The 12,216-nt window shown below is 41.0% G+C and overlaps 1 protein-coding gene across 1 annotated transcript in view; it reads right to left on the reverse strand.

The window, feature by feature from the left end:
• Window positions 1-12,216, reverse strand: part of PLCB4 (phospholipase C beta 4) — a 270,710-nt gene that overhangs the window by 34,334 nt on the left and 224,160 nt on the right. The window contains exons 26-27 of the mRNA XM_062202283.1: window positions 7,867-7,955; window positions 7,000-7,150 (exon numbers count right to left, since the gene is read on the reverse strand). Coding sequence (XP_062058267.1) covers window positions 7,000-7,150; window positions 7,867-7,955 — 240 coding nt within the window. The remainder of the gene's footprint in view (window positions 1-6,999; window positions 7,151-7,866; window positions 7,956-12,216) is intronic.

Raw genomic sequence — 12,216 nt, forward strand, 5'->3', positions numbered from 1 at the left:
AACAGACAGATGAAAAAATGCTCAAGATCACTAGCCATCAGGGAAATGTCAATCAAAACCACAATGAGGTTTCACCTTACCCCAATTAGAATGGCTTCTATACAGAAATCAACAAACAACAAATGCTGGTGAGGATGTGGGGAAAAAGGTACCCTAATTCACTGCTGGTGGAAACATAAACCGGTACAGCCACTATGGAAGACAGTATCTCCACAGTATGGAGATACATATGAAATCTGAATATAGACCTACCATAGAACCCAGCCATCCCACTCCTGGAAACTTACCCAATGGAAATGAAACCAGCATATGAAAGAGTGATCTATACCCCTACATTTATTGCAGCTCAATTCACAATAGCTAAGATATGGAATCAACACAAATGCCCATCAACTGAAGACTGGATAAATAAATTATGGGATATATGCAGCATGGAATACTACACCGTGGTTAAAAAAAAAAATGAAATCCTGTCATTTAAAAAAAATGGGTGAAACTGGAAAACATCATACTTAGTGAAATAAGCCAGCTCCAAAAGACAAATACCATATATTCTCCCTGACCTGAGATAACTAATAGAGCACCTAAATGGTAATCTATAGAAGTAAAATGACACTTTTGAGAAGCAGTGATTTTGAACAACCCTTGTCTTGGTGTTGAGGAGCAGTTTTTTCCATACTATTTGTTGAACTCGTTACTGAACATAGGGTAACTGTGTATATATAAATTTAATTGAAAATACATCTTAGTAAAAACCAAGAATGGGACTCGGAGAGGGAAGAGGAAGAAGAGGGGAGAGTGGGTGGGAGGGTGGGTATGGTGGGAAGAATCACCATGTTCCTAAAGTTGCAATTAGGAAATGTATGAAGTATATATTCCTTAAATAAAAGGTTTCTGGGAGAAAAAAAAGAAATCTCATTTAAAGACTTCAAAGTAACATTCTATGTCATGTTATAGGTATAAATATTAATTCCTATTACAAAGCAACTGACTAGACAGCTGAAATGTTTAGTGTCTTGGGTCAGGTTCCCTACAAGTAGAGCCCAACAAGAAGACTCAAATACTCTCACCCAGGGCAGACTCTCAGGGCAAACCACTAGGAGAGTGAGGGGGTCAAAGGGACAAAGGAAGAAAGTGGGGTATATTTCCGGCTGAATTCCAACCTCAGCCGATGGTACTGAGAACTCTTTGGTGTAAATGGCACTCAAGAGCTATTCTACCTTCATGAAAGGAGACTGGGCTTTGGAAACCCTGGATTGATCAGCTGAGAGCTCAGTGGTTTTACAAACCTTCTAGGCATTTCCAGAATTGCTAGTTCCCAAGCTCTTAGGACAATTCTCCAGAGAAAGAGCATTTTTAAAGTCCTAATCATCAAATACCTGCAGCAGCTAGAGGTGGGGCAGTGACCCCCATAAAGTAGATCTGATCATGCATAACAGCCTTTTTTATAGTTACTATTAACTTTGTATTTCAAGGCATATCACGACAGCTCTTAACTCTATTCCCAACTCAATCATCACCAAAGAATAACATTTTTTTCCAGCTCCTGTCTTTTACCAAGTTTAATCTTAGCATTTAAGTCATATGCTATTGAGCACAGCAAGGCCTTTAACATACAGGAAATAATGAAATCAAACCACTGTATAATTGGATGCTGACATGATGACCTAGAGTAATGTATGAAGTCATCCTGCGGTCTGAGTGATGCTAGGCCAAGTGTAGTCATGGCAACCACAGGTGTAGAAGAATCCCCTAAGGGCTGCTGTTTAACTGCAGATTTTCATCTTAGACAAAACAAATGTACACTCTATTATAAATGATTCCCATTGGAATCTCAAAGACTAGTTATGATATATTCAGCAAAGACAGGCATCAAGTCCTAGGCTTTTGTCTTCCAGTTCAATTTATCCTAAGATTGCAGACCTAGTGTGAGGGTGGAAAGCCTGCAAAAAAGAGAGTCTTGACTGAGGAATCAGTGCTGTGACCTATACAATTTTATGATGGAGCATGTAGGGTGTGTGGGTTCTTCTCCAATTTCTTGAATCCCATGTCACAGGCTATCTCCCTACTTTCTGGCAAACAGTGAATGAGACTCAGTACAGGGCATGGGAGTGACTGTGGCACAGCTAAGAGCTCCCTGTCCTTCATCTCAGTTCTCTCACCTGTAAAGTGAACATTTAGGATATGGGGTGCATGCCAGGTCCTCCAGAAATCTACTCATACTAAAAATGGTACCCAGTTTGATGAAATTTTTTTTTTGGTCTTGGTTCAATGAAATCATAATTAACAGCAACCTATAAACACACAAACCTGTTTCAATCACCAGGTTTTTATATTTTTTGAGAAAGAAAAATAAAATTTTTTGGATTCCATTAGTGATTTAATTAGAAACACACATTCTAAAGAACAAAATTAAAAACCCACATTCCAAAGAACAAAATGGGTGCTCAGTTCCAGCACCCATGCCCAATAGAATTTTTTTAAATTTAAATTTGAGGCAGAGAGACAAAGAGTTGGAGACAGAGAGAGTAAAGAGACATAGCTTCCAATCACTGGTTCACTTCCCCAAATGCTTGCAATAGCACAGGCTGGGCCAGGCCAAAGCCAGGAACCAGGAACAGGAATTTCAATCTAGATCCCTCTCATGGAGGGGCAGGAACTCAATTCCTTGAGCTACCACCAGTTCCTCTCAGAGCCTACGTTAGCAGGGAACTGGTGTTAGGGGCAAAGCTGGGTATTGAACTCAGGTACTCTGATATGGACTGAGCTGTCTTAACCACTAGGCCAAACACCTGCCCCCAGAACTTTTGATGATAACGAAAATGTTCCAGGTGTGAGCTGCACAATCAACAGCCATGAGTCTCATGTTTATCAAGAGCATCTGAAACGTTTGTAGTGTCACCAAGGAACTCAAGGCTTAACTTTTGAACTTAAATACATCTCAACAGTTACAGGTGGCTGGCAGCTGCTGTTTTGGACAACTCAAGTCTACAGTTTTCTCTGGCTTGAAAATGACTAAAGCAGACACTTTGTGTTCCAAAGATTCTCGCTAATTGAAGCTCAAAGTGTTTGTTATTATCAACGTGGTTCCTTAAAAATAACTTGTTTTCACTCAAACCTTATTTCAGAAATTGGCCTCTTGCTCTATTTTTTAAATTTTTATTTATGTCTACTTAAAAAGCAGAGAAAAAGAGAGAAAGAGGGAGGGGAGAGGGAAGGAGAGAGGGGAAGAGGGAGAGAGAGAGAGAGAGAGAGAGAGAGAGAGATTTCCCACACACTGATTCAATCTCCAAATGTCCACAGCATAACAGTTGGTGCCAGGATCTTGGCCAGGCCAAAACCAAGAGCCAAGAACTCAGTGTGAGTCTCCCATGTGAGTGGCAGGAGCCCAGTCACTTGAGCCATCGCCTGATGCCTCCCAGGGTACACATTAGCAGGAAGATGAAAATAGTAGTAGAGCCAGGACTCAAATCCAGGCACTCTGATATGGGATGCAGGCATCCCAAGCGGCATCTTCATCACTACACCAAACACTTGCCCCTTATCCCTTATTTTAAAACCAAAACGAAAATAAAATGACATTGAGGCCATCATTGCTGATGGCTGTGTGCTTAAGAGAGACATTTTACAATTGTTAAATCAACAACAGGAATCACTGTGCACCTACTACCCATGTAGGATCTCTGTCCCTAATGTGTTGTACTATGAGAATTAATGGTAAAAATAGGCTTCAAACAGTTCTTTATACTTTGTGTGTCTGTGTGGGTGCAAACTGTTGAAATCTTTACTTAGTATATACTAAGTTGATTCTGTATTATAAAAATAATTAAGAATGAATCTTAATGAAGAATGGGATGGGAGAGGGAGTAGGAGATGGGATGGTTTGTGGGTGGGAGGGTAGTTATGGGGGGAAAACCCACTATAATCCAAAAGTTGTACTTTCAAAATTTATATTTATTAAATGAAAGTTTTCTTTAAAAAAAAAAAAAGAGAGACATTTTAGAACTCCCCAACTCCTCACCTTCAGAGATGCTCATAACAAACACTGCCCACACCACCTTCTCTACATGAGCTCTTCTAGTTGACTTCCAATTGCCAGACCTTGTATTTCCTTGCCTGAGGGCTATTTGTATCCTCTAATACACACTTTATCATTCTTTTACCAAACTAGACCTCTTGGGAAATTTATCCCTTCCACAGGAACGCTTAACAAAAGGCAGGAAGGAGTTGGGATGTACCTTCCCCCAGCTCCCTCATCCTGCTAGGATACCTTCACGGTGTGTGGCTGATACCAGTCGCAGAGTTTATCCAGGGGAGTTAAACTCCAGGTCCCTCAGGGCCACTGGCTTGAACACACCTGGCTGTTGGCTGCCTTCCCTTCCCGTATCACTTCCCCACACTCCTACTTGCATCTGCTGCATCCGCTGAATAAATGACTTGTGCTGCAAATCTTGTCTTGGGGTCTGCTTTGGGTTGACCCACATTGAGACAGTTTTATAAAGAGAACAGAGGTTTGCTTTTTCAAATGACATCTCTTTCCTACAAAGGTTTCTGGAGTAGAGTTCATCTTCCCGCATCTACCTCACCCTAAATCATGGAAAACGCTGGAGAGAATACCCACAAGCTTCTCTCTCATACTTCTACGCCATTTTCCTAAAAGTTAGTGCAAAAGCACAGGTCCCTCACTTGTACCAGACGTCAGTGCTTCTTAGGCTGCTTCTCAGGATTCCTCCACTGTTGCTTCTTGCTCAAGTCAGTTCTGTGGTTCTAGACTCAGCGTAACGGGGACCTGGCCCCTCAGTCTTTTTCCTGTGTCTGGGTAGTCAGCCCTTTCCACACTCTGCCTGTGCGGGTTGTTGTGTGGGAACTTGTCCTTACCCATCATCTCCAGTCACATCCTCATACGAAGCTATGTGGGCTGTTTTCACAGATCCAAGTACTGGGGCTTACCGTAAGGCATCCAGGTCTCCGGAATTAAACGCCAAAATGAAACAGTGGGCAGACCCTTTTCTCAGAGCATATGTGGAACAGTCTAGCATGGAGGTGACAGCTGCTTGGCTCCTTCAAATGTGCCTCATTTGGAAGCAGGGGTGGGGTTGCTCTAAGCACTGGCATGCTCCCTTCCGGAGCTAGGATCACTTTTGCCCTCTGTAAGCTGGTCACACTGCATTGCTTTTCAGGCCACTTAACACACCATAATCACTAACATCTCACGCCCTAGTGGGTGTAATGCAAGAACTTCAAACGCAAACTCTCTCATTTTCCACTGGTGACCTCTGTCTGAGTTGCTAATGTTCATAATGACCAGGTCTGGGATGGAAAAAACAAAGCCTGAATTGTGCCTTGCTTCATGTTCTTTCCAGGGAAGAACAAACAGCTGCAGATTCAGTACAAATTGGGCTACTTTTGTGCAGTCTCATTTTCCAATTTGCTTCACAAAGCTTAATGTACACTTCATTTCTTGCTAAATTACTATGGTGCTTTGGTTCGGGGAAAGCCTACCATTTCATACCTTAAACTGCAGCACTGTGTATACTTAAGTTCATGAACAACTTGATTCCCTTATACAAATTACCCTGGAATCACACATTAAAGGGAACTGTACAAGGTCATTTCAAAAAGTTCATGGAAAAATGGAATTAAAAGATGTAAAGGAAAAATGGAATTCAAAGCAAAAAGTTCTGAAATCCATGCATTGTTTTTTCATAATACATATTTTATGTGATCCTCCATATGCACAGTTTTCAATTTGGTTGCACTAAAATAAGCCAATCTTTTAATTCTACTTTTCCATAATTTGTTAAGGTTTCCTAGTATATACTAAGTAAAAAACCACTTGCAGGGGCTGGCGCCGTAGCACAGTAGGTTAATCCTCCGCCTGCAGCGCCCGCATCCCATATGGGCACTGGTTCTAGTCTCGGCTGTTCCTCTTCCGATCCAGCAATCTGCCATGGCCTGGGAAACCCGTGGAAGATGGCTCAAGTCCTTGGGCCCCTGCGCCCATGTGGGAGACCTGGAGGAAGCTCCTAGCTCCTGGCTTCGGATCGGCGCAGCTCCAGCCATTGCGGCCATCTGGGGAGTGAACCAACGGAAGGAAGACCTCTCTCTCTGTCTCTCCCTCTCACTGTCTGTAACTTTGCCTCTCAAATAAATAAATAAAATCTTTAAAAAAAAAACCACTTGCAGAAAGAGAATTTCTTGTTGAAGAACAAGAGGGAGTTTAGTAAATGATTTATGGTCAAGGAGGATATATATAATACTAAATTAATTACCAGTATGGGACAAGTGTCATCCAATCAGAGTGGATGCCATCCCAATTAGAATGGAAGCCCACTTTAAATAATTAGTGTGGCTATTTTCCTACATATCAGCTGAATATTATCCTATGGGGGAACATCATTCTTTGATGACACCTCAGATGATCTGTTTCATCTACAAATAACCACATGGAATTGGCCTTCAAATACCCATCTGATAATTTTATAAATAAATAATAATGGATGCTCAATAATAATGAATGTTCAATAAATAATAATGAATGCTAAATCTATGTATGAGGGGAAATTACCAATAAGGGAATTTAGAAATGCCCCAGAAGTCACGACTGCTGGGTTGTGAGCCCATTGCCTGTACGGATGCCTACATGCCACAACAGTATTTGGAAGAGAGTGAGGATGAGTCATATAATGCCATCGCTGAGGGAAAGGTTTTGCCACAAAGGGCACGGAATTTAAACATTTTCTAAAACTGTAGATATTGTGTCCCATTTAACTAAGGTGCAGGAGATCTAACAGATGAAGCACAAATGTTGACTATTAAACACTCTGGAAAATTAAGCAGTTTATCCAGTCTACCAGAAAATACACTGCTTGTGAGCTTTATGGAGCAATGAAAATTGGTAAAATGAACAATTCTAAAAACATTCTTCCGAAAAGACTATTTACAATGAGTCTAAAATCGCCAAAACAGATAAAGAATGGGAAAACGCCTCTCCCTCACCTTTCTTGGCTTCCATGCCAGAACCTAGGGCGGCCGTGGTGGTCGGTCTGAGCTCAGAGCTACTCTGTGGAGTGACGTTTGCTTTGGCTGTGTTGGCCTTTCCCTTTCTGTCATTCTTGGAAGTGTCACTGGGCACGTCGGCTATGTCACTCTGGAACAGAAACATTCATACCAACCCACAGAAATGCCACGGAAGGTCAAATATCTTGCACATTCTTTATTTTACTAAATCGATTCTGACCCATGCAATTTTCCTGTTCCTCTCCCACACTTCTACTTTCTTAAAGGGTCTGTGCCTCGCAGGAGTAAAATGTATGTGGTTTCCTCCGACTTGAACCACAGGGTCAAGCAATTGAAAAAAGATCCAACCCTTTCCAAGTATGGTATAGCTTCTCTTTTTCTAGCTGTTAGAGAGATGGTAAAAGGAATACTTGAAAACAAAGAAACAAACACTGCATATGTGCACTGGAATGGGAGGAAAGAATGAAAAACTGATAAAAAATGAAATAATAATAAAAGTCATTTTCATTAACTCACTGAATTAGCCAGTATCTCAATATATCACAAAAAGATATTAACCTTTCCTAGAAGCATTCCAGATGTTTTCCATTTCACTCTGCATGAGGCAGGGTCCTCAGATATGAGTTAAATGACCGGTGATTAAGTGTGTTTTTCTGACATTGGTCACATTTTACTGTTCTACTCTTTTGTAGACCCTGGAAACTACTGCTGCACTAATACGCTCAATTTTTTTTTAAAAGTCTTTAAACCTCCTGCATTCATTTATGACTTTATAGTGCTTTTTAAATCAGTTTGACAACCAAACTTCCCCAACTCAGCTGTCTATAATCAAATATTTTTACTTACAGTTTCAATGCCCATAGCTCTCATTTGGTCTGCTCTCTTTTCTGTAATTGAAAGAAATTTCTTTGGATCGGATAAAGCATCCACAATATCTGAAAGAAAAAAAAACACACTGTGCTATTGCCATTTTATTTTACTGAAAATATCCAAGAAGATTCAACTGATATACTCTGTCATTCTGGAAACTTGTTATTCTTTCTGTTACGTGTCTTCTCCTAGGACATAAGGAAGCCATAATTAGTTACAGAAAACAAGAAATAAGTGATGGCAAGATGATTTTCTCTCTTTCTCCTTATTTTTTCTCCAAAAAATGAAGGTAGGGTGGTAGGGCAAACTGAATGAAATGTGTTGGATTCTTTTTGAAAATTATTTCAATAAAGGATTTGTTATTTTACTTGAAAGGGAAAAAGTGAGAGTGAGAAAGACAGAGAAATCTTCCACATGCTGGTCCACACCCCAATGGCCATAAATGCTGAGGCTGCGCCAGGCTGAAGATGGGTGGCAAGTATTTTTTCCATCATCGGCTGCCTCCCTGGGTGTGCATCGGCAGAGAGCCCGGCTGGAAGCAGAGTAGCCAGGACTTGAATCAGCACTGTACTATGGGATGCAGTCGTCCCAAGCAGTGCTTAACCTGCTTTGCCACAATGCCCACTCCTATGTCTTGGGTTCTTAACTCTTATTTCTGTGTTTTTGAGCAAGCTGATAAATGTCTCCAGCTTCAGACTCCATCTGATGACTAGGGCAGGAACACCTACCCTGCCAGGGAGTTGTGAAAATTCAGTGAGCTGATAAATGCAAAGAATACCTGATGCATAGAACGTGCCACTAGTACTAAGTCTTATTTTTCTTTTGTTTCACTTATTTTTAAACATATTTATCTATTCAATCTATTTGAAAAAGCGAGAGAGAGAGAAAAAGAGAGGGAGAGGGAGAGGGAGAGGGAGAGAGAGAGAGACTTTTATCCACTGGTTTACTCCTCCAAATGCCCACAAAAGCTCTTGGGGCTGGGCCAAGCAGAAGCCAGGAACCAGGGACTCCATCTGGACCTTCCATGTGGGTGGCAGGAACTCAGTCCTCAAGCCACCATCTGCCACTTCCCAGGCACATTAACAGGAAGTTGGATCAGAAACATAGACAGAGGTTCAATGTCAGCACTCCAATATGGGAAGGGGACGTTCCAAGAAGTGGCTTAATTCACAATGCTAGCATACCCACTCAGTCTTATTTTTATATAGAAAAAATCTAATGCATATTTAAAGCCAATTTTGGTACCATAGTAGATAAACTGGAAAATTTCTCCAGTGTTTTCTCAGCAATAATTTGTACATAAAAAACAGAAAGCTTCATCTTTTTATAACTTTGAAGAGTTCCAAGTACTTTCAGAGTTTCATATAACTTCTCATAATTTACCAACATTACAGAAGAAATATTATTATTAACTTAAAACACTACATAGTTTATACATCTTAAATGATATGTGTTTATAAGTTTTGCATTAGCAAAATTACTTTTCTAATTACAATTGTCTTCATCACATGGGATATATAATTCTGTTTAAATTTTTTTCTTCCTTTTCGTAATAGAAATAATATATACACATAGTGAGCTTTAAAAAAATTAAGATTTATTTATTTATTATCATGCAGGATCTCTGTCATTAATGTGCTGTACACTGTTATTTAGTGCTATAACTAGTACTCCAACAGTATTTTTTCACTTTGTGTTGCTATGTGAGGGCAAACTGTTGAAATCTTCATATATACTAAACTGATTTTCTGTATATAAAGAGAATTGAAAATGAATGTTGATGCGAATGGAAGGGGAGAGCGAGTGGGAAAGGGTAGGGTTGCGGGTTGGGGGGAAGTTGTGGGGGGGAAGCCTTTGTAATCCATAAGCTGTACTTTGGAAATTTATATTCATTAAATAAAAAAAATGACAAAAAAAGATTTATTTATTTATTTGAAAGGCAGAGTTACAGAGAGGCAGAGAGAGGCCTTCCATCCACGGGTTCACTCCCCAAATGGCTGCAACAACCAGAGCTCAGCCAGTTCAAAGCCAGGTCTCTCAATGTGGGTGCAGGGGTCCAAGGTCTTGGGCCATCTTCCACTCTTATCCCAGACCATAGTAGAGAGCTGGATCAGAAGAGGAGCAGCCGGGACTCGAACTGACACCCATATGGGATGCTCACACTGCAGGCAGTGGCTTTGCCTGCTACACCACAGCGCAGAGTATAGAATGGAAAGTTATAACATCTGCTCCAGCCAATCCTACATTTAGAAAGTTACTATTGTTATCACTTCCTGTATCTTTCTAGATACTTATAAAACTCCAAATAGTGTCATAGTTTTCTGTATCATGTTTTAGTTTTTACTTTACATATATCGGAAGCATTTCCATATTGGCAATATAGATCCACTATGCTAATTTTAAGACTTGCCTGTTGGAGTCATCCTTCCTGTTCTTTGCTATTAAAATGTGCTTGTAGTGAATGTCTTGTGAATGTCATAGCATACCCCTGCATGTGTTCAAGGGATAACTCCCTAGAAGTTAGAACGATGGTAAGGATATTTGTCCTATGGTACTTCTCACCAAATTGCCCTCCAAACATATTGCATCAATGTATTCTCCTACTAGGTCTGCTTGCAGTTATCACTGTGGTATCTAATAACTCTTTGCTTCTCAATAGCAAATGTAGAAAAATTTGTTTTTAAATGTTGCTGGGGGCTGGGGCGGCTCTGTGGCATAGCAGGTGAAGCCACTATTGGCGCCTGCAGTGCCAGCATCCCATATGGTCGCAGGTTTCAGTCCCAGCTGCTCCACTTCTGATCTGGAGAGTGAGTTACAATGAGGCAGAGGCAGAGAGAGAAAGTCTTCCATCCACTTGTTCACTCCCCAGATGGCCACAATAGCTGATCCAAAGCCAGGAGCCAGGAGCCTCCTCCAGGTCTCCCATGTGGGTGCAGGGGGCCAAGGACTTGGGGCATCCTCCACTGCTTTTCCAGGCTATAGCAGAGAGCTGGATCGGAAGTGGAGCAGTAGAGATTCAAACCAGCACCCCAATAGGATGCCAGCACCACAGGTGGTGGCTTCACCTGCTATACCACAGCGCTGGCCCAATTTACCTTTTTTTTTTTTCCAATGTCAAAATTTAGCTTCTGGGGTAGGCATTTGGCATAGCAGTTGACACTGCCATCCCACATTGGAGTGCCTGGGTTCAGTTCAGTGCTAGGCTCTTAACTCTAGTTTCTTGCTGTACAGACCCTGGGAGACAACAGTGATGCCTCAAGTAAGTGGATTCCTGCCAACACGTAGGTAGGAGACTTAGACTGAGTTCCAACCTCCTGGCTTCAGACTGGCTCAGTCTAGCTGTTGAGGCATTCAGGAAGTGAACCAGCAGATGGGAGCTCTTTATCTATATGTCTCTCTCTCTCTTTCTCTCTCTCTCTGACTCTTAAATAAATAAATAATTTTTAAAACATTACTTTCTCCAAGTTAGGAGACACAAAGCTGTTCTTCAGCCCAGAGATACTTTATTCCTGAGCTGCTTAAAACAGAGCTGTCTATGAAGAGTTCAGAAATTCATGGTAGCCATTGTTGCTGTTGTCTCTGAGTATTTTGAGCATTGTTACATTATAGCACTGAGAAGGAGAAGCAATCACACTAAAAGCCCTAGCCTTTATAGTAGGAGAGGGGTTAGGTGGAAGATGTGGGCTTTGGACCTATCTCTTGCTGTGAGGGAGCTGGGACAGCCTGAGCTCAAAGTCTCTAAAAAGCATATTTTACGAGCAACTGTGGAAGCAGCAAAAACATAAGCGGGGATTCATCATTATATGGTGACCTTACAGAACAGAACTTCCAGAAAGAGCTAGGCTGAATCTTTTATAAAGACCAGGCCCTACCTAAAGAATCACCTTAACTTGAAAAAGCCTTGGGAATATTATTCTTGTTCCTATCAAAATGGTGTCATCCACCTGGAATTACTGAGATTTTAAATACATTCACAATCATAGAGAATACAGAGCTGTCAGTGCTAATGATAATCATCACAGTGGAATGATGAAAAGGAAAGAAGTTTGTATGTGTTCAGTAGAGATGTAATTGTTTTCTGAATAATTTCAACCTGCTGTTGCTTGGGTGCGTGGATACGAAGCCCAGGAAAGCAGAGGACTGACAGTAATGGATCCGGATTATCTTTCTTCAGCCCAATAAAAATGTGACGAAGTATACTGACAATTTTTTTCCCTAGAAAATGTTGAGGTGTGATGGGACAGTTTCATTTCAAACCTGTTCCTAGCCAATCAACAGAGAATCATCACCTTAGGAAACACAGATTCTACAGATTTCCTCCTGCAC

This window comes from Lepus europaeus, chromosome 10, assembly GCF_033115175.1.
Source record: "Lepus europaeus isolate LE1 chromosome 10, mLepTim1.pri, whole genome shotgun sequence".
NCBI classification, from domain to species: Eukaryota; Metazoa; Chordata; class Mammalia; order Lagomorpha; family Leporidae; genus Lepus; species Lepus europaeus.